Raw genomic sequence first — 26025 nt, forward strand, 5'->3', positions numbered from 1 at the left:
AGTGGCACTTATCAGAACATGTACCTCGCAAACCAAAAGCCTCCAAGATTTATTGTTTTAAAAGTCTTTACCAGACGGCAGAAGACAACCAGAGAAGGGACCCCCCAAGCTTTGTGGGGTAAAGTGTTCCATAGCATTGGTGCAGCTATTGTGAAGGCCCCACCTCTTGTCAAACCAACTCTTCTTCTCCCATAGGCAAGAGGAGAAAAGGTCTTCTCCACTCAGTTTTTAATGAGCAGATAGGCAGTCCCTCCGGTATCCTGGACCCAGTCCACTTGGGACTTTAAATGCAATTGGCAACACTTTGACTTGCACCCAGAAACATATTAGTAACTGGTGCAGAGATGGTTTAATATGGTCCCGTGGTTTTCTCTGACATTGGCTCTATTCCAGTCATTCTTCTCCCCCTCCTTACAGGGAATTGCTGCATAGCATGGGGGAGAACAGGGGCAAGGCTGTTAACCCTGCCCTCTCCTGCACTTCCCCATCTACATTTCCACCAGCCCCTCCCTGAATTGGGAGCTGAAATTCCACTGGAGGGATCTTTCGCTACTCAAGTACTCCCTGCTTCGAATCCTGGAAAATATGGGTTCTAAATTGCATGAGGAGCCTATTGCAGTAATGGTAGTCTCTCTGCTCTGGAAGCTGAAGCCCTCTCTGCTCTGGACACGGGGGGGGGGGTTTTGCAGAAATAGTGGCAGGAGAATCACAGTGGACGCTTGGGTTACGAATGCGATCCATGCGGAAGGCACATCCGCAACCGCAGCACCGCTTTTGCGCACGCGTGGGTCATAATTTGGCGCTTCTGTGCTAGCGTGAAGCACAATTTAGTCCTTCTGCACATGCGCGAGTGCCGAAACCTGGAAGTAACCCATTCCGGTACTTCCAGGTTCGCCGCGTTCGCATCCTGAAAATGCGCAACCCGCAGCGAGCGCAACCAGAGGTATGACTGTATTTGTATGATGTTTGAGAGATAAAATGACTGAAGTAGGTCTATCCTTGCTGCTGGATCGAGTGCAGTTTCCAAAGAGTCTTCACAAAGGCAAATCCTTGTAGACTCATTCCAATAATTTAACCTCCCCCCCCCAGTGCATTATAGAAAACTAGACTCATAGTCACTTCAGGGTTTTGAGACAGCAGAGACCCTCAGGTAGCGATCTACAGGAGAAGGCTATTTTCAGTGAGATACCGGTAGTTTTCAAGTGGCAATATATATTGCTGCTGCTGAAAAACTCGAGACACTTTTTTGTCAGTTGTATTTTTCCAGGAACCAAACTGTTCATGACATCTTGGATTATGGTTCTGATTTAAGCAGAGACACAGATCCGGCAATACATTTTGCTGCACATCAGATTCTAAAGTTCAGGAGAGCCATAAAAAAGAATTTCTAGAGTGATGGAGATGAACCTTGGTTATGAAAGCCAGAGTGATGAGTGACGTCAGTGCCTAGGTGGCAGACTGCTAAGTGAATTGCCTCTACCCAAGCCTGCCTTATTTGGTATATTAAAGTGCCTTCTCTAAATACCATGAAATGGAGATTTCCAGCAGCTTGTAATTTCATAATGTATGCCTAATTTAATAGGAGGGGAATAATATTTGTTCATTTAACTGCCTTCTCCCCATCATGCAGGGTGACATGAGCAAATGGCACATACTGTATGTAGATAGTACTTAAAACAACAACAACAACCTTGGATCTAGCATGAAATGAGTTGAGGAAGGACTGCAACCCAGTAGTAGAGCTCATTCTCTGCATGCAGGAGGTACCAAGTTCAACCCCCCAGCATCTCTCGTTGAAAGGGTGATGTGAAGGATCACAGCTTGAGATCCTGGAGGACTGTTGCCAGGTGGAGTAGATAATTCTGAGCTAGATGACAAATAGTCTAACCTAGACATGGCCGCTTCTTAAAGTACAGTTCCAGCTCCCTTATAACCTTTCAACTGATGTATCTGGCAACTAACAAAAATGACTCTTTGCAGTTTAATGCTGTAGCAATGCATCAATTAACCGACAAAAGAAAACTTGACTGAGTGTGATGGTTTTATATTTTGTAAAGATAACAGCATTCGAAATGAAGAGAAATGATGGAAAAGAAGGGCTATTCTTGGAGCAGATGCAAGTCAGCATGGTGTGGTAGACACAGTCTCAACTTCGTTCAAATTTATTCTCAGTCATTAAAATCCTTCGATATTAGGTAAAGGAGCTGATAAAAAATCTCTGTTGTAGCTTACTTTGAAATGTTGCTGTGAGCTCCTAGGAGTTTCTGGCGTAGCATTTGGAGATGGTTGCCTTTAGGATAATGGCTCAAGGATGAGAAGAGAATAACATACATGTCCAAGGAGGGGGAAAATTATTTGGGGAGTTAGGACTGCAGACGGCCTTGTATTGTGTTTGTGTGTGTTTGTGTGTGTGTGTTGGGCAACTCACTCATCCCAATCTAATCCAGCACTCAGTTTGCCAACAGCAGCCATGCAATGGTCTCTGGGAAGCAGTCAAGCAGGGAATAAAGGCTACAGTATTTCTTTGTGTGCACTATTCCTGGAGGTACTGCAGTTCTAGATTGATGCATGGAGTAGATGCATGGCCTTCAGTATTAAATTGGGTGTTTGGTATTCATGGATATTCTGTCTCTAAAAACAGACAATCCATTTAGCTATTATGGCAGAGTTGGGATGGAAGAGGTGAGGGGGGCTTTGCAGAGATGAATCCAAGGAAAGGCATGGTGGGAATGGATTGGAATCCATAAACACACTTTTTAGAGGAACCAGCACCCCTGGCTAGGGGTGTGTGAAGAATGAAGATGCTAGCCGCATTTGGGCAGTGATATGGCAGGTCCCCAGGTGTTGTATAATTTCATCACAGTTTTAAATGTCATGAGAGATTTAACTTTCAGCTACTGATGAATAAGAGAGCTTGCAGGCTACAATGTGTATGAGCCAAAAAGCAATCTTCCCTTCCCTTTCCCTGACATTGAAAACTTTTTTTTCCAAAAAACAAAACAAAAAACTTCAGTCTTTTTCTGGACTGCTTTTATGTTTTGTTAGACCTATAAAAGGCACTTTACATTTTTAGCCTCTGGAGTTGTATTGAGGATGGATTTTGCAGATGAAGGAGAAAATGTGTGAGCAGCGGCAAGAAAGTTGATGGGAGTCATTGATCCACTCCTTTTTCACAAGGACCGCATGGCAGACTAACCAGCAGTGATTGACAAACTGGAAAATGAGTTATGAGAAGGGTGAAATATGGCTAAAATGCTACCTTTCAGCTCCATGTAAGAAGGAAGTATTCATCCACAACCTGGGGGGGGGGGGGTCTTCAGTCTCTAGGGATTGTTAAAAGATGAATGTTACAGATGAGATATATGATTCTGTGTGGATGAAATGCAAGCCTGCCATGCTGAGACTGAGATCCTGAATAAAAACCACTAGCACCCAAAGAAGCAAACATTAGCTAATTTTCTTATTTGTAAAGGCACTCACAAAGTTCTGGGACTAACCTTTCTGGTTTCAAAGGCAATAATGTTGCTTCAATGTGAGCAACTATCTCAAAATGAGGAATTTGCATAGGGATACAAAGCAAACACTTTCAGAATTATTAGGTAAGTCTCATTATGCAACACATCTTGATTGCTAGACTTTTTAAAGGCACACCGAATTTTATGGTCATTTGTTGTTATTGCAGATCGTCCTATGAAATAGACCAGTGTTTCCCAAACTTGGGAAACTCCAGCTGCTTTTGGATTACAATTCCCATCATCCCTGACCACTGGTTCTGCTAGCTTGGGGTGATGGGAGTTGTAGTCCAAAAACAGCTGGAGTTTCCCAAGTTTGGGAAACACTGAAATAGACCATTAGCCCAATTTAGAGATGTGGAAGTAGGGAAAGTTGGAGGAATTTAAGAAGATCCTTGCTGGATCATCCAAAGGCATCTGTATTCCAGCATCTGTTACACCACATATTGTGGTAGAAATTCCATAGTTTAATACCTGTGCACTATTTCTATCAGGACCAAATGGTTTGTTTAAAAAAATGATACTTCATTGAATTTCCCCCCCAATTATAAAGCAATAAAGTGATACAAAAAGAAAAAAGAAAAAAGAAAAGAAAACACAACCGTGTAAAAGGGAAAGAAAAAATTATATGAATATATACAAAAATATAACCAAATGTTCATTACTCCACATTTTAATGATTTTAACAACCCTCAAACACATTTTTCTAATGTATTTTATCTTCAGTAAGATTTGTATGCATTCAAGATTAAGTACCCTATCTCACCTTTGACAGGGTAATAAAAGTAGCAGCAGCAGCTGCAGCAGCAGTTATTTATTACATTTGTATACCACAGGTATAATTGGCACCAATTATTTCCTCAGGTTTCATCAATGATGCTCACATGAACCCCCTCTCCTTATTGCAACTTTAAAGTAATAAGCTCAGATGACAGCTTCAAAAATACCTGAACATTTTTGTGCACTTAAGCTTTTCCGAGGTGCTGAGTTATAGAGAAGTAGCAAGTGGTGTGTGTGTGTGTGTGAGAGAGAGAGAGAGAGAGAGAGAGAGAGAGAGAGAGAGACATGTCTATCTGCTCCCCAGTGTTATAATAATAGCAACAGTGATTTGATTTACTACAGAGGACTCTTCAATAGAGCACAGTGAGTGATGGGCCATCCATCCTATTTGTAAGCTGAGGAAGACTCAACTCCCCTTGCCTGCTAGGCTGTCAAGCTGGTTTGAAGAATTAGCTGATAGCAGCGTTTTGTTTAATCTAGCCTTTGGTCCTTCCCACTTCATCAGTTGGCAGAGATGAGCAAGACCGACGCTAACAAATATATATATATATATATATATATATATATATATATATATATAGTCATTCATTGATTGTAATCCATTATCTAGGGCTTCCATATGTCATTCTGTGACGTCATCGGATGGTCGCATCATCAAAAGAGAGTTGCTTTGATAATGGGCTGCCACGTGGAGCAGAAAGAAATGGGTTACAACAAAGGATTTTAAAGGCTGCTCCAAGGAGGTTTAAGAGTGAAGAGGGAATTTTATTTGTATAGGAAGTTGGAAGGCAAAAGGAGAGAGGGGCTTTCATGAAGCTTAGGAGAAAATGAAGGGTGAGAAGGGAAATGAAATTGCTTGGGTAGTCCATCAAAGCGGCATAATATTGCTGATGTGTGACACTTGAAGAAAAGCATACTTTCTGTTTGGAAGAATAGGTTTTCATAATTCGTGCGCTTTCCCTAGATTTACATTAGCTTAGCCTGGAAGCCCAAGGCCAGATACCAAAGAGAGAAAGTGCTGCAATTGTGACATTCTGCAGTACCGGTACCTTTCCCTTAACAAAGTTTGAGGCTGCTTTGGGGTTGTTTCCTTGAGTTAATGGCCCATCACAACCTGAAGGCTCAGGAGGGAGGTGAGGAGGGCCCCCCCTCTTCTCTTTGTTCCTCCTGTCCCTGTTTGCCTGCTTGGAGAGCACAAACAAATGATAGCAAAGAGAAGGAGCAGCAATGCCTCAAGAGTTTTATCACCCAGGGTATGAAGGCTTTCTGTGTTGAAGATTAGTTTGGCACCAAGGTAATTCACTGGCCAATATTGGCAATGGCTATTTCAAAACAACCAGTTTTCTCCATGGCACAAACTATTACCTCAGGTTTTATCAAGGATGTTCACGTGGCCCCCCCTCCTTTTTGCTGTGTAATAATAAAAAAGGTCTTATATAATAAATGTTCATAAATGTACCAAGCAAACACGTACGTACACACACACACACACACACACACACACACACACACACACCACATGTCTGAAGCAGCACAGGAAGACAGTCCTAAAACCATTTTGACTCCCAAACTGACCAAATGTTTCTCTGCAAGGAGGGAGGGGGTGAGGGAACTTTTCCATTGTCTCGGGAATTAAGTGATTACCATCTCAAAGGAATGGCCAGACTACCAAGAAAGGCAATCAGATAAGGCATTATCAGATAACCTGGGGGAGAGGAGATAAACAACGCACTCAGGTTTCTGTTGTAGACCGCCATTTCTGTGGTGTAGGTATGATGTATCTGGGGTGGTGGTCTTGGACTACATCCCTTCTGTGATGTATGTATGATGTTTCTGGGGGTGGTCTTGGACTCTAGGGCGGGCAATTTAAATGTGTATATAAGGGCAGGCACACCTTTGTTCTGGGTCGTCGTCCTCTCTCCTGCATGTGAGGGGAGCACCCTGTTGCAACAGCTTTAATAAAGATCAGTCTTACTAGCTGCTTTGCCTCTCAATATTCTCTGGTTGGCCTCTGTTATTTTCTCCTACCGATGGAGAACCTGCAAAGGACTCTATAAGTGCTCTTGTGTACCCCATCAGGGAATAAGGACAGATTTTGTTTACAACAGATGCTTTAAATAATGTTATGCATTGTTGTTGAGGAAGTTAAGAAGCTTGCATTCTACACGTACTGTGTGTTTCAATGATGAGTCATGGAAGGGTAGGTTGTATTCAGCCAAGCAAGCTAACCACTTTATAAGCTCCGCAGGAATCCTTGCTAAATATTCATTCTCTTCAACAAACACCTCCTTAGCTATGATAGGGCTGGCCAACAGGAGTCACAACTAATTGCTCATTCCACTCTTATTCTTATTTTATTCTGTTCCTTTGTATGAAATAAAGATGTGCAACCACTTTAAAAATGAAGAGCAAGATGGAACTCTTCAAGATAGGAAAAGATTCATTTTGGGCTTGTTTCCATAATCCAAGGATGCATATTATGTTGACTTGGGCTTGCAATTTACCCAAATAGCCTTGATATCTTTGGGGCAGCCAGGGTGGAGATGCAAATCCCATCATCCGCAGTCAACATGGCCAAATGCCAAGGATGATGGTCCAAAACATCTGTCGTAGAGTGAGATGGGCAATAAATCACATAGTTCAAAGTTGGTGTTAGCACTTTATTAGCAGAAACACGATCTTCACACATTTGGCTGAGTGTCAGGCCTAATGACCACAGCAGCTCATTCCCTGTAGATCTTACTCCATGAAACCAGTTACTCCATGAAACTAAAGGTCCCCCCCTCCCCTCAGCCATTTAGGTCTCCTCCTCTCTGGGGCTTTTTCCGGGCAATTGGAGACTGCACCTACATGCCACCTGTCTTTGCTCCTCCTGTCACTTGCCTCTTCTGGTACCGGGAGTGGGGGGGAAGGGGAGGTTGTCATAGCAGGGGGATGGCACATGTGACTTGTCACCAGCCTGACTCATCTCTGCCTCTGGACTTTCCTTGTCCCACTCACCTCAGCTTCTGCCTCTGATTCTGGACTTCTCCCCACAGACTCTCCCTGCTCACTAAGCCTTGTTATCCCCTTCAGCTTCCAGCACCTCCTCCCAGTCTCTAAGCCATCTTCCCTTGGTGGTTCACCAGCTGGTTCTCCCACCATTCCTCTGTATCCAACCTGTTCATAGCAACATCTAGAGGGCACCATATTGACTACCCAATGTGGTTCCCTCCAAATATTGTCCGACAACGACACCCTTTTGCCCCTGACAGCGTACCCATCAGAAAACTTCATTTTATTGCTTTCTATGAGGTTTCAGACCTATGCCAATAGTTTCTGAAATCTGAACTGAAACTACTTTATCAGCTGAGATTTTGATTGCTCTAAACCACTTTTCTGATCTTGGATTATCCTTCCTGACTCTCTCCTTTTCCACCCTGTCAATTCTGTATTTGTTTATCATGTATCTCTATTAAGTTGCTCTTCTTCCACAGGATTCAGTGCACATGGGGAAGGTGGCAAGTTTATCTGTGACACATGCGCAAAATTACTTCAATAGAGGTTTTTAGCACAGAAGTATCAAACAGTGGACTTGTTTATTACTGTGGAGGCAATCAAATAATTTGATCTACCATGTTTGCTTCCTCTCCTAGACAACCAAGAGAACAACTTTAATGCAATTAATCTTTGCAAGTGAACAACAATGTCAAGAAAGGGGAAATTAATTTACTTGATTCAGTCCTTGTACAAAAGCAGTAGCTGAATGTGAAAATCGAAAAGCCACCAGAGTGGCTTTTTGTGTTTTTTGTGTGTGTGTATGTTAAGAGTTTATTTGCCAAATATTTATTTTCTCCTCGGGCTTTTGAAAGCTTTAATGTTTAAGGTGTAGAATAGTGGAGCTTAGCATCGTAATCCATGAGTGACATTTAAGAAATCTAAGATGTGCTGACAGAGCCGTCTCATCCATAGAGGCCGGTGGCGCGGCGCGCCAGGGCACGGGGCGCCCCAGGGGCGCCCCCGCGAGCCCGCCGGCATACCGGGCTCACCCTCCCCAACCCGCCCCCGCCCCCACGGGCAGGCGGGCACTCGCGTGCCGGCGGGCGGGCTGTAAGCCGCCCGCCCTCGCCTCCCAGAGCCCCAGCTGGAGCGCTGGAGCGGCGCGGGGCTTTGCGCGACCTTCCAGCACTCCAGCTGGGGCTCTGGGAGGCGAGGGCGGCCAGTTTGCAGCCCGCCCGCCCGCCGGTGCGCGAGTGCCCGTCCGCCCGCCCCTCATCATCCGCCCGCCGGCGCGCGAGCGCCTGCTCCAACGCCACGCCCCTCATCCCCCGCTCGCCCACCCCCCCTCCCGAGGGGCGGCCAGCGCGGGAGGGAGGCGGGCGGAGAGGCGGCAGGCTGGGGGCGCCGAGGGATCGCTGCGCCAGGGCGGCTGATCCCTCTAAGACGGGCCTGTGTGCTGATGAACACAATTTATTTGAAACTAGAGATGTCAAGTCCCAGAAAAGAACTTCAGGGACTCATTAAAACCCACCTTAAAGAAGAGGCAAGCAATACAAGTTCTGGAATTATTTCCCTCTTGGATTGAAAACCAAGCAGGATAAAAATTACTGGCTCAGTTCCTCCCTGTTGAATGTACTGGAGCTATGTCACTCATTATATTCAATTTGGACCAGTGTTGGGGATTTGGACCAGGGCAGGGGAAGTACATAGGGATGCGGGTGGCGCTGTGGTCTAAACCACTGAGCCTTGGGCTTGCCGATCAGAAGGTTGGCGGTTCGAATCCCCACGACGGAGTGAGCTCACATTGCTCGGTCCCAGCTCCTGCCAACCTAGCTGTTCAAAGCACGCCAAAAAGTACAAGTAGATTAATAGGTACCACTCTGGTGGGAAGGTAAACACTGTTTCCATGCGCTGCTCTGGTGTTGGTGTTCCATTGCGCCAGAAGCGGCTTAGTCATGCTGGCCACATGACCTGGAAAAACTGTCTGCGGAGTGGAAAATGCCGGCTCCCTCGGCCTGTAAAGCGAGATGAGCGTCGCAACCCCAAAGTCGTTCGCAACTGGACTTAACTGTCAGGGGTCCCTTGATCCCTTTACCTTTACCTTTAGGGGAAGTACATCTCTCATGGGGGACCTACAACAACTTTTACCAACCCGCATGCAAAGTAGTCCCTGTGGCAGGGGGTGGACATTTGGAGGAGGAAAAGGCTACCTATATGGGTCTTCTACAGGGGGTTGCAGTGGCTGTTTTCTTCTCCTCACCCCCTTGCTCCTGCATCATCTTTAACCTGTTCCCCATGCAAAACAATGGAGAAAGTCAGTCAGTCTGTACAGTGGTACCTTGGTTTACAACCATAATCCTTTCCGGAGGTCCAGTTGTAAACCAAAACAGGTTGTAACCCAAGGTGCGCTTTCACCAATGGGGCCTCCACCCAAAAATTGGTTGTAATCCAAAAAAATGGGTTGTAATCCAAAAAAAAGGACACGTACTTCAGGGTTTGATGTGGTTGTAATCCAAAACGGTTGTAATCCAAAGTGGTTGGAAACCAGGGTACCACCGTATAGCATGCAAAGAAAGCTCCTGCTTCCTCAGAGTAAGGCGGGGTGAATTTTACAAGCCCTTGAACAGGCTTGGAAAAATTAGCTGAGGTAATTTCTCAAAGCCCCCCCCCCCCAGGTAATTTCTCAGTTACTCTGAGAGGAGCTTTGGAAAGCTCACGTATTCCAATTTGGAACCTAAGGTTCTGGGAGTTAACTTCATTGGTGATGATGATGATGATGATGATGATGATGATGCCGTCTTGGGGAAATACAGCAATTGGAAAGGTCTACAAATCTATAAAAGTAAATAAGTGAAATAATGTTGAAAATCAAAGCTATCATTAAAATAAAGTTTGAGGACTCCAGAGAGCACAATGTTTCATGTACAGTATCCCCTTTTAAAGATACAAAAACCGCGTTTTCCCTGTGCATTTACTTATTCAGGACTCCTTATTCCATGAATGCAGAATTACTGTATTTTAAAATGAGCATGCACAACCAGAAATTTGGGGAGGAGACCAATAGTAGCTCATGTGCTGTATGCACTTCATTGCAAATAGAACACAACCATCTTCAATTGAAGATACTGTATTCTCTCTCATATGCTCCATGTGTTATCAAAGCCTTCATACATTTAGGAGAATAGAGAAACTCTCTTAGTTCTGCAAATAAAATAGTATAAAGTATTTTTTTTTTCCACATCTCTGCGGGTGCTGGGTGCTCTGACAATTTTACAACAACTTCATATTTCAGTGTGGTATACACTGTTCCTGTCTCCTGAGAGATGGTTTTCTTTTCACAATAAATGTTTTAAATCATTTTTTTCTTTTCAGCAACTAAACTGCTGGCTGTTTGATACTCCTACTTTCAAAATGTATTTTGATGGTAGGGTTTTGATTTCGCTCTAAAACACACCACAATCTTAGCATTGTGGAGCCTTTTTTCTGCAGAGAGTTGATCCAAAACCAATAAATCCTATTAAGTATAAAAAAACCACTGGAACTTTTGCATTTAAAATGCAATGCAGTTCATTGATTGACATATCCCCACTGACTTGATGGGGATTGCCTTCATTTAAAAAAACAAAAACTAATCCAGATCTTGTTAACTAGTTTCTGCTGCTGGGTGTGTGTGCGTGTGTGTGCCTCTTTGAAAAAACCAAATCTGAATTAGCTATATATCCTCCATCAGCTTTGTACAACGAAGACGTTAATGACATGCTATCGCCATTTGTTTCCAGGCTAAAGAAGAAGTCACAGTCTATCGATATTTCTGCATCAAGTTATGAACCTCTGGCACCTGCTGCTCAACATGCAATGCAACCACCTAGGCCGCCGCCTGTCACAAACACAGCTACATCCGAAGAGGAGCAGAACAACACTGCAAATACGCAACGGCGCAACCCGCGGAGGGGTGAGCTGAAGAGATACTACACCATTGGTGAGCCAAAACACATACACCATATTTCCCCTTTAAAACGTGCAATCTCCTTCAGTGAAGGAAAGCTCTCACTGTGGAACAATCAATCACATGTTCATTGATTGGGTGAATCAGAGCTGCTGGGTTTTCTGCTGTTCGGTGCGGGTTGTTTTCTCATCTGCTGTGGGCATTAAGAGTTTGCCCTTATGCAGGTCACTTAAGCAAGAGATATAGGAGTGCCTTGTCATTGCTTTTAGTTTTGTGTTGTTGTTTTAAAAGAACATTCAGTTCTGTGGTCTATTACTTCCTATCGCCACTGTTGTTACTGTTGTTGTTCTCCTTGCTGTTCCTCAGCAATACATTCCTAAGGGAGTGGTAGTGATTATGAAAAAGAGAGAGCAAGCAATGTGTGGCTCTCTCTTGTGTCAGAGTAGTGGTTCCTGGCTTAAAATGGTGTTTGTCTGGTTCTGATCCTCTTCGTGGTTATTTCGTGACTTCTTTTTATGGAGTTATGTCCTATCCTTTGCTTGTCCGGAGATCCCTGGACAGATCCCTGGTTCATTGCTGGGGATCTGGGGTCAAGATGTTCCAAGACATGTCCACCCCAGTCCCGTTAAGCCTTGCTGTTGTCCTCCATCAACTAAAAGTGTGACTTCCAATACACCCAACATCTTGCATGGGGAGTGCACCGGTGGTAGGAAAGCTCTCGGTCAGGGAAGGACCACAACTCTGTAGAATAACATCTGTTTTGCCTGAAGAAGGTCCCAGTAGACTCCTGCCTAAGACCCTGGAGAGCCTCTGCCAGTCAGAGTAGAGAATGCTAAGCTAGATAGCCCAATGGTCTCACTCAGAATAAAGCACCTTCCCATGTTCCTGTGGAAATTTGTTCTCTTCCGCTGATTTTTCCGATTCAGGGACCCCAGAACCTCATGGCTCCTTGGACCACTGTTTTGACTTGTGTAGCAGGGTATGGCATCGGTAGAATCATTTTATTTGTTAAACATTAAACCACAATACTTGTGCAACTCCACATTCATTTTAGAATCGCCATAGTTATTAGGTCGGTTTGCAGCTCACCAGTTTCCCTCTCTGTTGTATTTTAACCGGGTGGTTGCCTCCAAACCTAGTCTCAAACATGAACGAAGGAGGTTGCTAATAACTGTTCTGCCTCCTCCATGCACCTGTCTACAGTTAAGGAGCAGAGTTGCAAAGCTGTCTCCACCTCAGCTGCCTCCCTTGCTTCGTAAAACAGAACAAGCAAACTGCACAGACCCGTGAAAGGCTCTCTATCTCGCAAGCAGCATCCAAGCCTTGTTAGTGCATCTCAGTGATCAAAGCAAACGTTTTGTAGAGCCTCCAGGCCTTAGTCTGGTAGTAGCTTGCAAGGCATCTGCGTTGTCAACTGCCACTAAGATTCTGGCTGTCCCTAGCCCCATCTCCCTGGCAGAGGTCTTTATTAAATTTATATCCTGGCTTTCCCCCCAAAGGAGTTGATTGCATCTGTTGTAAGGACGCTTAGTGGTTGCTCATGAGTAACAGTCCAAGGCAAAGAACTTCTAAAAACTAAGTTCTTTATTGTGCAAGCTATGTACAGCAAAGCAAAGTCTCAAGCGTCCTCTCCATACTCATCAGTGTCCAGGAATGAACTCTTTCGGTTTCTCTTCCAGCAGAAAAGCCTCGGAACCCTGAAACCCCTCCTTCTTCCCTCCTGTGACCGACCACGTAGCGTGGGAACCTGACCTCTATCTCTGCTTTCCCTGTACTGTTGAGGCTCTCCGACCCCTTCTAAGCCCCTGCATTGCCTTCCTGTCTCCCCCTCTCCGTCCCCGCCTGAGGAATGTGAAGAATGCAAGCTCCCACTGGAAGAGGGGGAGGAGGAGCTCGTAAACAGCGGACGTGGATCCCTGTACTCTAAATGCTCCTGAGACGCTGGCCGTATCGGGGAGGGGGTTTTCCTGACATCCGTATTCTTCCATACAGTGGGAGGTGAATCACCTGGACCCTCCTAGCGGCAATTTAAAGGAAAATTGGCTTGAAAAAAAATATTTTGAAAACTCAGGTATTCAAGTTGTTCGTAACGAAGCTGCCAAAGTTTGAAACAAGCTAAATTTCCTCGATTTCTTTTCAATAAACTTTTTGTGCTAGTGTTTAAGCAATCCTTTAAGACCACGAAACGTTCAAAGAACTTTGCTTGAGCCATAAATGTGAGGTGCCATTTCAATACCAGCTGAGCATCCTTTATTACTTTAGGAACTCTGCACTGGTAGAGAAATGTCCTGAGGTGCAACTGTACCTTAGTGGGAATTAGGTTCCAGCTTTTGCACAGAGCAATCATGAAGGGCAAAAAAGTAATTTTTATTTTATTTTTGGTCTGGAGCCAGTAGTCTGCCTGGCGCTGTGTGACAAAATTGCCAATCAACGGGAGCTGCATTTTACCATTATTACACGAGGAACATAGATCAGTGTTTTGTAATGGGAGTCCATTTCCATTTCTGCCACCCCCGAAAAACACCCCTGCAGAAGCAAACGCTACTCAAACTAAAGAAAACAACAAATCTGAAAAACTGTGTCTCTGCAACTCTTATGAGCTAAATATCCATTGCTCTTATTCAGGGGTCAGCAAACTTTTTCTGCAGGGGGCCGGTCTACTGTCCCTCAGACCTTGTGGGGGGTGGTGGACTATATTTTGAAAAAAAAAATGAACAAATTCCTATGCCCCACAAATAACCGCGAGATGCATTTTAAATAAAAGCACACATTCTACTCATGTAAAAACACGCTGATTCCCAGACCGTCTGCGGGCCAGATTTAGAAGGCGAATGGGCCGCATCCAGCCCCCGGGCCTTAGTTTGGGGACCCCTGCTCTTATTCATGGGATATGCATTGAAAGAGGGCTTGTTTTCTGCAGAGATCAAGAGTGATCTCTGGTGACAGAAACACGTAGTGCCATCTTTTCAGTTGCGGGCAACTGGGCCAGTCAGGTTTCTGACTAACTGCAGATACTGCAGTAAATGAACCAGTGGCAAGTTTCCTCTATGCAAGATTATTTGACAGCTGAATCCACATTGAAGGTTTCATTGAGAGTAGGAAGTTTGAATGCCTAAAGCAAGTGTATATTGACTAATATGCACACATCAGCAGATTTTGTGGACTGGTGGTAATTAGTGTTTTGAACCCAAGTGTTTGATGTGTTTAGGCTCTTTAGAAACTTTTAGCAATTTCCTGCCTTTGAGATCCTGTTGGGAACCGCCCCTCCCCCCCAAAAAAAACCATTCAAGGAGTTTTATGGCTGTTTATGGACCCAGGTGGCGCTGTGGGTTAAACCACAGAACCTAGGGCTAGCCGATCAGAAGGTCGGCGGTTCGAATCCCTGCGACGGGGTGAACTCCCGTTGCTCGGTCCCAACTCCTGCCCACCTAGCAGTTCCAAAGCACATCAAAGTGTAGGTAGATAAATAGGGACCGCTCCAGCGGGAAGGTAAACGGCGTTTCCGTGCGCTGCTCTGGTTCGCCAGAAGCGGCTTTGTCTGCGGACAAACGCCGGCTCCCTTGGCCTATAGAGCGAGATGAGCGCCGCAACCCCAGAGTCGGACACGACTGGACCTGATGGTCAGGGGTCCCTTTACCTTTACCTTTTATGGCTGTTTCTCCTTAAGGTGTAAAAAGTGACGGTTATTAATTGGCAAATGGGCCGGGGCTTCGTTTTTCAAAAGAGAAGGAGGCATAGAGATGGCAGTGAAAATGATTTGTTTTACATAAAATGCCAAACTGCATAATTATATGTTTCCTTACTCTTAGCAAATCTGTAAGCAGCCTTGCGCAGCTGCCTAATCGCTTCTCTGCCTAATATGTGAGCAGTTCCCAACAGGCAGCATCTACCCAAAATGTGACATTCTATCTTAAATCTGTGTTGATAGACTAGAAAGCAGAGAATTAAGCGTTAGCTGTAAGGTTCAGCCACCACATCTGAAACGCTTAACAGCTCCCTCATGTAGTAGAATATATCTGTCTTGTTTTTTGTGGCTTTTTATATGCATTTTACTGCGTGTTGTGACGGGCTTGTGAACTGTGTTGTATCGCTGCTGAAAGGAGGATGAGCGATGAAATATAGGATGCCGTTGGTTGGAAAGAGAAGTCAGTTCCTGGAATATATTTACAAATACAGGTACTTCTTATAGATTTCCCATTCCTGGCTAGCGAGAAGAACATGTAAAACTCCCAGCAAGTGCAAAGACAGCAGCTTTGAAACAACCGAGTCTAGTTGTTTGTTGCATTAATAGCATTGGTTCATGATGGGTTTCAAGGTGGGTACATAGTGGATCAATGTTGCTACCCATCCCGGCATTGATTAGACCCAGACTTCCTTATCTTCCACAAGGGGAAAGGCCGTCGTAGCTGAATGGCAGAATAATTGTTTTGCACGCAGAAGCTCCCAGGTTCCATCCTTGGCACCTCTTAGGTAGGAATGGGAGACTTCTGCCTGAAACTTTGGAGAGTTGCTGCCAGTCAGTGTCACTCATACTGAGCTAGGTGGGCAAATGGTCTGACAGTGGGCAAATAAGGCAGCATTCTATGTTCGTCATATCCTGGAATCTAGGCACAAGGGAAGTGAACCAGCTTCTTCCCTTCGGTGTGCCATTTAATTTGGAAGATGTTGCACAACCAAAGTGGTTAGGCAGCCTCTGTTCATGGTTTTTCACAATGACGACGACAACAACAACAACAACAACAATTATTATTTATACCCCACCCATCTGGCTGGGCTTTCCCAGCCACTCTGGGTGGCTCCCAACAGAAAATAAAAAAATACGATAAAACATCAAACATTTAAAAATTGCTTAAACAGGGCTGCCTTCAGATGTCTTCTAAAAGTCAGATAGTTATTTATTTCCTTGACATCTGATAGGAGGGCGTTCCACAGGGTGGGCACCACTACCGAGAAGGCCCTCTGCCTTGTTCCCTGCAACCTCACTTCTTACAGGGAGGGAACTGCCAGAAGGCCCTCGGAGCTGGACCTCAGTGTCTGGGCTGAATGATGGGGGCAGAGATGCTCCTTCAGGTATACTGCGCCAAGACCATTTAGGGCTTTAAAGGTCAGCACCAACACTTTGAATTGTGAATGGTCTCAGATACCTCTGCTATACAAGCAAACCTTAAATTACTGGCTTAAAAGACCAGGACGTGTGTGTGTGTGTGTGTGTGTGTGTGTGTGTGTACACCCATTTACTGTGGGTTCCAGGGATTGTACTGCCATTATTTTAAATTAATAAATAAAATTTACGTTAAAAACTACTTTGGTTCTTAATAAAAGTTTATTAAAGAAAATACATAGTCACAAGACTTTATAATTTCTCCAAGGATAAGTGTCCTCAAACACCCTGCAAGAGACAGTCAAACAAGACAGGGAAATCCTCATTTACACATGTCTGAGGCACACTTGACGATTCACATGTGCATCGCCGCAAACCTGACAGTGTCGGGGTTCGGTGCTGGAGCTCCTCGTGCGCAAGCTTAGGCTGCCCATGCACGAGGTACCAGTTGCGGGGGGAAAGCGGCCAGCGTTCCGCGTGCTTATGAGCACGGGCGCCGGCCAAGTCTCACAATCTGAAGGAAGCTGAGTAAGACGGAAAATGACTCCGAAGGTGCATGAGTTCTTAATTGCCTTCTAACTAAAATAATGCCTCGAGAATAAGCGGATACTCTGAATCTGAATTAGATAAATCAAACCAAGGATGTTAAAAAATTTCTTTAAACCTTTCTACCCTTTTCCCCCAAAGGAAGACAGACACCAGTTATATCTTTAGTGGCTTTGGCAAAACCCGCGTAGGCTCGTCTTCTTGCCCTAGGCTAAGTTTCCCTAAGCTCACAGTCCCTGTGCGCCCAATCTTCCGCGAAGTTAACTAAATAATACTAAACCGAAATATCTTCCGCAAATCTAACCCTAGGCTAAACCTAAAAGCCTAACTAAAACTAAACCGAATAGATCTTCCGCGAGCTAACTCTAACTAAAAGAAAAACCCATCCAACCCATCCAGCCCGCTCCCAAAACCCTTAAACTAAACCTGAACTTCAACAGAACAAAAGTAAAAGAACGTGCCTAAGCGGGGAGCCTCAGCCTTTTATTTGGGAACCAATATGACATCACGATCAATACTTTAACCAATAAAACCACTGTTGCTGCCCTCCAAAAAGGCGGGAAGCAGATTTAACGTTCATTGATAACTTCAAATATTGCCGGAACTACAAATTAAAGGCGGATTAATCTTATTGGTAAACCAACTATTCATTCTTACTTTCACTTTTGCTTTCACGCGTAAGGATACCAAAAGTAGTTCTCAGAACCCATTAAAATAAATGAACAACCGCGGATCTTTAAACGGATCCACGCAGCGTATTCCGACATGACAGTGGCAAGAAAAGGGGCAAAAGGGGCCCTAAAAGAGCGTGAAAACATTGTCTCGCAATTCCAGGAGCCTTTGCAAGTGCAATCCCAGGAGTCTTTGTGCCGACCTTTGATGCCAGTGGAGAGTTGGACTATGAGCAAGGAGGTTTGGAGGGAGCGATATTGGTGTAGTTTGGTGGATTTTTTTTTGTTTTAAAAGCATTTTTTTCAAAGGTTTCCAGAGGTTTAAGAGGGTGTTTGCAGGCTTTTCCCATTGTGTTCCCAATATACGTTATTTCACTTCAATGCGTGGTGTCTCTATTGGAACGTAACGCCCATAAATGGGGGTTATGTATAAAGGAATTGGAGGGTTTTACCTGGAGGCTTAACCAGTGCTGTTCTTGAATAGCCAGGAAGGGTTCTGGTGAAAGGACCCACCAGCTGCCCAAATTCCCTCTGCATTTCTATTATTTTTCCTAATTCGGAAAGAGTCTTTCATCAACACTCTTTAAATGTATGCCTAGATTGGCAATTACATGTTTGAGCCAGTTGTACTGGACCTTTGTGTCCAGAACAAATTTGTTAGCTGGAAAGTATTTGAAAGTTTATTGGCATTTCAAACCAACCTGTACCACCTCCCTCTCTTAGTCTTCCCCTGCACTTGGCCCTCACCTTTGTTTTGCGTTATATAAAACAAACAATTTAATGAAAGTAATAAAAAAGGCAAAAAACAATCATAACATCAATGGATTGTTTGATTCCTAAATTACAACCTAGGAATAATACTAAATATTTACTTTTCTTTTCTTCAATTTGTTTTCCCAGACAAGACTCTTCAATTTAATCATTCTTTATTTTTTTTTAGTTTCTCTCCTTCCATTCTAGCGTGTTTGAGCTAGTTTCATCATGAGCTGCTCTGTTTACTTCCAGAAACATTCCCTCTCATTTTCATTTCCTTTAGCATTTGAAGTAAATAAAATAATTTTAAAGAATAAAAATTGATTCCACCCCACCCCCATTCTGATTAACTAGCTCTTCTGACTCTATGCCACAGACTTAACGCTGTTTTTTATAGCCGTTCCTTCTCTTCAGGAAAACACGGGGATCGTAATTTTGTGTGTGGAGCAGAAATTAGTAATAAAAACAACAGAGAATTCTCAACGCACAAATATACAGTTGCAAGAAGTATTTGGAGAAGACATAACTGCTGAATTAGAGGTTGCAATGTGAACATAGGCCCTACCATTGTATACCCAGACGCATACCCTCCAACATTTCTCCGATAAAAACAGGGACGTCCTCAGGAAAAGCCAGACATTCCAGGATCAAATCAGAAACCGGGATGGTTTCTGTTAATTTGGGACTGTCACTAGAAAATAGGGACACTTGGAGGGTTTGCAGATGGCACAGTAAAGTGGAGGAAACACACACACACACACACACCATAAAAAGTACCATCTTCTAACACTTGAGTTCTTCATACAGAAGGCAATGATGTAGTTAACAACTGTCTCACTAATTTAACTAGGCCAGCAAGAGACTTGACATGAAAAGTTTACCTTCTTCCGACCTTGTTGGTACATTGTTCTCTGCCAGAAGCAATCAATGTCTTAAGATCAAGCAACACGGGCTAATCGTTACCATGATAAATGGATTAAGAAATTGCATTAACACATAGTGTAAGTAGCAGGTCCTCTGCCCCCACCAGTTACCTCAACTGGATTTGCTTCTTCCTAGGTGGCATTAATTTGTGGCACGCTAATCCCAAACCACATGGTTAAGAGTCAATATTTATCTGATAATGAGCTGCATATTCAAACAGGTTCATGCTGGGCAAATGAGAGGAATAATTAAAGTGGACATCATCATTCGGCCCTCCAAAGCTATTCTGCATTTCAAATGGCAGCTTAGCAGAGTTTGCTTCTTGTGCCTTTCATAGCAGTCTGGAAATGTGCATGATAGTGCTTAAAACACCCACCCACCCACCCACCCACCGTAAATAAACTCTTCTTGCAGCAATATTAATAAACCTCCTGTCTGCTGCACTGTTTCAACGAGAGGTCAGTACACAGAAGCAGCTTTCCTCCTGCATTGCTAATGGGGATCTGGATGCACATCTCCACTTGTATTTTAATGTTTATCTGAGCTGCCTGCATGCATCTTCTGCAGCAAAGTGAGACATGTATCTGCCTCCAAAGCCACTGCTGGGTACATGCAACCAGTTGTCCAAGGCTAGTTTTATATAGCCAATGAGATGTGTTTCTACAGTCAACCCAGAGTCAACAGCTAATATCTCTCTGGTGGAAATAACACCTGTTGCCTCATCATAGTTATTTCCTGTGCTTTTTTTGCATTCTCTTAAACCATCAGCTGCCAGGGACCAAATGACTCTTCCAAGCACTGTAAGGATTTGGCATCTTTATATCATCAGTTGGCTACTATCCGCAACTCCTTCTGCCCACTCGGTCTCAAGGGAAGAGCCTCAGCCCTGGACAATGGCAACCATCAGCTGCTCTAGGACCAGCGGTGGTGCTCTACGATGGGACATTCATCATTAGGAATAGGTTCCCATTATTAAATAGTACAGAATAGTGCAGGTATGGAGAACCTGTGGACCTCTAGATGTTGCTGAACTACAATTCCCATCAGCCCCAGCAAGCATGCTTAATGGCAGCAGTAGTTCAGCAACATCTGGAAGGCCAGAGGTTCCCCACACCTTGGCTAGTAAGCACACCATTAACATTTTGAAGGAAAAGAAATCACAATTCAGGCACAAAAAAGGTAAATAGTGCCAACAAAATAAATTGAATGATTGAAAATATTTGTTTCACAGCTTTCCTAAACATTCAAAGAAGCTGACAGTAAAATATAAAGAAGAAAAAGATATTAGCAGTCCAGAAGTCCAAAACAATGAAACATCATATTGAAACAAAATGAAGCAGATAAAACCAGTGAAGAACAGAAGCTATAAATCATCAGGCTGACTTCCATGAAGCTACTAACAGCCAAAGACTTCATGGATGTCAGGAAACCCCCCCTCCCCGCGAGTGGTAGCATCCCAGGAATGTCTGCAGTATAGGGAACCCCCTGTGCATTTTCATAGCTTGTCCTCCCCCTCCTCTGCCGGAAGCTACCATTCCTCCAGTGGGGAAGGGGAGTCGGAAGCAGGAAGGCGGTGCAGGGGCTCGGACAGGATCGCAGAGCCTCAGCATCGTAGAGATCGCTGGGAACGGGGCCAGGTTCCCACGCTCTTGAGGGACAGACAGGATAGACGTGGGAGAGGGAGGAGGGGATTCAGAATCCCGCGGCTTTTTTGCTGGAAGAAGAACAGGAAGAAGCCATTCCTGGACTCTGCTTAGTTAGGAGATGGACGTTGAAACTTTTGTTGCATTGTATATAGTTTGCACAATAAAGAGCTTAGTTTAGAAGTTCTGCGTTTGGCTGATCCTTCATGAGCAACCACTGAACTTCCTTACAGCTGTGAAGCAGATGTCCATGGGACAGGCCTCCCTAAGGAAGGAGTTCGGGAGCCTCAGTGCCGCCACTGAGAAGAACCTCTTCCATAACAGAGGAAGATGCCTTATACAAAGTCAGGTCCATCTAGCTCTGTATTGTGTAGCTCAGTATGAGCTAAGCTTACCTGAAGATGCCAGAGCTTGAAGCTGGGACCTTCTGCATGCAAGTCAAATGCTCTACCACTGAGCTATGGCATTTCCCAGGCAAACATTGATTTTGCACACAAAAGATGGATGCTGTTGGTTATCTTAATAGATTAGTAGGTTTATATTTAAGAATGTAACTCTCCATAACATAAAAGAAACCCTGAGAGAACTGAGCACACACAACATATATTTATATTTGCACTCATTGGTGAATTTGCAAGCTTCTGTTCTACTTTTGTCATGCCCCATTCCAAAGCAAACACCCAGATACCTCCAACTTTAATTAACACAACACAATAAATGAACACACTTCTACATTCCCGACAAATGCACACTGCTTTTATAGATAGATTGTTCCAATTATTTTCTTTTGAATGTGGGTTCACAGAATCTGGAGAGGGAGAGAAATCATCTCTCTTTCCTGAGCATTCGTCTACCTGTTTGTGAGTGATAAGCCAAGTGTTGCGGACTTGGTGCAACCTGTGGATAACAAAAGTAGTTTCCTTGGTAACAGTAGGGATACAAAATTCTGTGCAGTTTTTTTTAAAAAAAAATTATTGGTAAGTGCACTTTTTGTGGTATAGACATGGGGTTCCTAAATGAGTAGTTTACATATTAATCTGTACCTATTTTGTTGTTAAATCCTAAAAACATTAACAGAAACTCTTTAGTGTCTATTATAAAGTGTAACCACTTTGAAAACCTCTGGAACTAAACTTTTTAGGCGGAGTGATCTCAGTGGCAAAGTGCCCACTGAGTTTTACTTTTACTTTCACTTTTAAACGGAAGGATACGAAAAGTAGTACATAATAAACATTAATATAAACAAATAACCATGGATTCCAAAGAATCCACGAAGTGTATTCCCACAACCAAGTATAAAGGTAAAGGGACCCCTGACCATTAGGTCCAGTCGTGGACGACTCTGGGGTTGCGGCGCTCATCTCGCTTTACTGGCTGAGGGAGCTGGTGTACAGCTTCCGGGTCATGTGGCCAGCATGACTAAGCCGTTTCTAGCGAACCAAAGTATATGTAATTGTAATAATAATAATAATAATAATAATAATACCCTGCTCATCTGGCTAGGTTTCCCCAGCCACTCTGGCCGGCTTACAGCATATATAAAACCATAATAAAAAACATCAAGCATTTATAAACCTCCCGATACAGGGCTGCCTTCAGATGTCTTCTAAAAGTTGTGTAGTTCTTTATCTCCTTGCCATCTGTAGGGAGGGTGTTCCACAGGGAGGGCACCACTACCAAGAAGGCCCTCCGCCTGGTTCCCTGTAACTTCACTTCTCGCAGTGAGGGAACTAGCAGAAGACCCTCAGAGGAGAACCTCCCAAGAGATTGGGATGGAGACGCTCCTTCAGGTATACTCGGCTGAGGCTGTTTGGGGCTTTAAAGGTCAGCAGCAACTCTCTGCCTCTACCTCAGCCTTCCTTCCTGCTTTGTCTTATTATATTCTTATGCCTCAGTCTGTCTAACGATAGGGCCAACCTTGCCATGGTGGCTAGAGAACAGAGGCACTGCTCAGTGGGGCTGATACAGCAGAAAAGCATATACTGAATTGCTGAATGGAGGCATCTTGTGTGAGGTTCCCTCTGCTCGCAGAAGGTGCTTCTAAGCACTTTGGAACAAGGCCTCGGGCTGCAATCCTAAATGCATTTACCAGAGGAATTTCCTTTGAGCTTTGTGGGGTTTGTTTCTGAATAAACCTGCATAGGATAGCGTGGCAAGTCTCAAAGCTTTCCCATCTGCTTAAGGCAGAAGTTTTCAACCTTTTTGAGTCCACGTCTCCCTTGACCAACTACACTTTTTCTGCGGCACCCCTGTGGGGATCAGTTGCCCAGTTATATCACTCCTTGCCTGTAGAGCTAGCAGCCTCTCACCCTTTTTTGAACACCCTCCCTTGTGGAGCGCTCCCTCAGCCTCCTCCCCTCTCCTTGGGAGTCCTCCGGGCAGCCTCCACAGCACCCCCCTGGTCTCTGAGCTGCCTCAGCTCCTGGCAACCAGCACCCCCTGGCCAGCTCCAGAGGCACCATTCACCTGGGGAGCTTGTAGCCAGGGCTGCTGCAGCAAACAGCTGTGCAAGCCTTTGCGAGGCAGAGACGCGAGAGGGCTTCAGAAGAGGGAGGGAAGGAAGGAAAGAGGCTAGTGTTGCCCGCAGCACCCCTGACCATCAGTCACGGCACCCCTGGGTGCCACGGCACACTGGTTGATAACCACTGGGTTAAGGGGAAGCTCTGTCTCTTAGCACTTTTTGGAGGGGGGGGGCAAACGACGGGGATTATTTCAGAGCCTGGTTTCTCTATTCTTTCTCGTGCATTTACCGCTTTATAGTAACATTTAGGATTCTATATTGATTCGAGGCAGCCACATAGGAGCGTGTAATGACTTCAGGCCATCAAATATTCAACATTTATGACAGCTACCGTTTTGTAAATATAGTTGCTAATTGGCCAAATAGGGTTGTTGTTTTTTTTGGGGGGGGGGGGGGGCGGGGACGACTATATAACAGTAAGCAGCAGCAGCAGCACACCACCAGTCTGATGACTCTAATTGGTATGCCAGAGCGATTTTAATTTTTAAAAATCTGTTTAATTTGCATAAGATAAAATGTGCATCCTTCCACGGTGCTGTGAGGGAAAAAACAAAACAAAACACAGGCTAGAATAATCCGCTGCTGGAGTTGTTGATATAAGATGTCAAGGCTCTCACTGACAATATTTGTTTGCTAATGGGATATGAGCGTATGTGACTACTTAGGTATGTAATTAAAAACTTTTGTGATCTGCTGCCACTTTGAATTATCTTGTTTCCTTTAAAAAAAAAAAAAACACTACCCTGAACAGTAAGGAAATTCATGGTATGCTGATTTTTGTTGGAAGCCGCCCAGAGTGGCTGGGGAAACCCAGCCAGATGGGCGGGATACTAATAATAATAATAATAATAATAATAATAATAATAATAATAATTCTCATAGCCATGCATTTGGGGAGATTTCTTCAAGGGAGGGTCTGCCTAGAACAGGCACCCCCAAACTCGGCCCTCCAGATGTTTTGGGACTACAATTCCCATCATCCCTGACCTGGCCCTGTTAGCTAGGGATGATGGGAGTTGTAGTCCCAAAATATCTGGAGGGCTGAGTTTGGGGGGTGCCTGGCCTAGAATAACAATATTGGCCTTCTGGGTTGCTGTGGGTCACATAAAGCTCTAATAAAATCAACTGTAACTTACTATTTGCCCTCGGCTTTCTTGAGCTTGAATTTTACTGTTCTTTTGCCACATTTAAATATGTAGGCATGATGCATATAAAAGCAATTTCCTCTTTTTCTTTTCCCCAGTACATTTTTGAGCTGGGGCTTTCATATTCTGGCCTTTGAATAATGCCAACTAAGATCTGATCCCCAAAACATATAATTTGCTACATCAGAATATGTCCAAATAGACATATGTCTACCAAAAAGGGCATGTCCACAAGCCATAGACCAGTGAGACAAGATTCACCCTTACAGTTATGCAAAATTAATATGGTTATCTTGCCTATAATCCCTTCAATTTTTAAACATTTCTACCATTACCTTGTTATAGATAATATAACATGCCTATGCTATGGTTCATATGCCTTTAGAGCTGTAGACAGCATAAGTTATGTTAAATAAGGTTATAGGAATCAAGCTATTTGAATTCCAAACAACCAAGATGCATCCTTTTAAGGTCAGAGGTATGAGATGTGCCATCAGTGATGTTCCACTTGAAATGACTTAGAAAGTTTCAAGATCAGGAATATAATCAGGCAAGCAAGAAAAAGCATGATGAGTCATAAAAGAGGAAGGGCATGATCCAGCTAAAATGAAGCACATTGAAATTTGTATCATCTGGTTATAAATTAAGTTTGTATTCCAGAAACGTGTAACTGTAAAGCATTGTGCATCAATGGGAAGCCTATTTGCAGAATTGGGGTGGGGAAAAACATTTCTTAAGTCTCAAACTGCACAATGCATTCAGGCATCATAAAGATGACACAAAATGGGTACACTGTTTTAAATATTTTCAGTAGTCTTTCTGTCTGTTGATTAAAACGGTTGGTTCTGTTGAAATACAGTTCATTTCTAGAGGCAATCTGCCCCCAATGCACGCCATACTCCAAGAGATGCTACAAGTCACTGCGCAATGTGGGGAAGGGAGGAACGAATTAATCATTGTCTTGATCTTAATATTTAGATTACTATTTCATATTTTGCTGGGGATTTGAGGCCATTAGAATTTAAATAACTGTTGGCAGGGCAAACATGAAAATATGTTAATGAGTCGATCATATTCAGTTCAAAATGAATCATTTTTAGAATTGTGTTTCAAAGTCCCCCCCAACAGTCAGTTTTGCATTTGTGCTTTAGCCTTCCAGATGTTGCTGAACTACAATTCCCATCAGCTTCAACAAAGAGGGCCAGAGGCAAAGGATGATGGGAGTTGCTGATCAACAACATCTGGAGACCCAAAGGATCCCCATACAGTGGAACCGCGGATTACGTACCTACCTCCTTACAAACGCTCTGCTAACCCGGAAGTAGATGCTCCTGGTTGCGAACTTTGCCCCGGGATGTGAGCGGAAGTTGCACGGTGGCGGCAGCGGGAGGCCCCATTAGCGAAAGTGTGCCTCATGTTAAGTATTAAGAAGTGGGTGGACATAGCAGACGACACAGCGATTCTCCAAGCAGCTCTCTTTATTCTCAGGCTGGAACAGAACTGA

General features: G+C 44.1%; 1 protein-coding gene across 2 annotated transcripts in view; it reads left to right on the plus strand.

Annotated features, from left to right (window-relative positions):
• OXR1 (oxidation resistance 1) overlaps window positions 1-26025 on the plus strand; it is a 230994-nt gene that overhangs the window by 105754 nt on the left and 99215 nt on the right. For both annotated transcript variants that reach the window (XM_033155737.1, XM_033155736.1), the window contains exon 4: window positions 11051-11250. In XM_033155737.1, the coding sequence (XP_033011628.1) occupies window positions 11051-11250 (200 nt within the window). The remainder of the gene's footprint in view (window positions 1-11050; window positions 11251-26025) is intronic.

Source organism: Lacerta agilis, chromosome 7 (assembly GCF_009819535.1).
Source record: "Lacerta agilis isolate rLacAgi1 chromosome 7, rLacAgi1.pri, whole genome shotgun sequence".
NCBI classification, from domain to species: Eukaryota; Metazoa; Chordata; class Lepidosauria; order Squamata; family Lacertidae; genus Lacerta; species Lacerta agilis.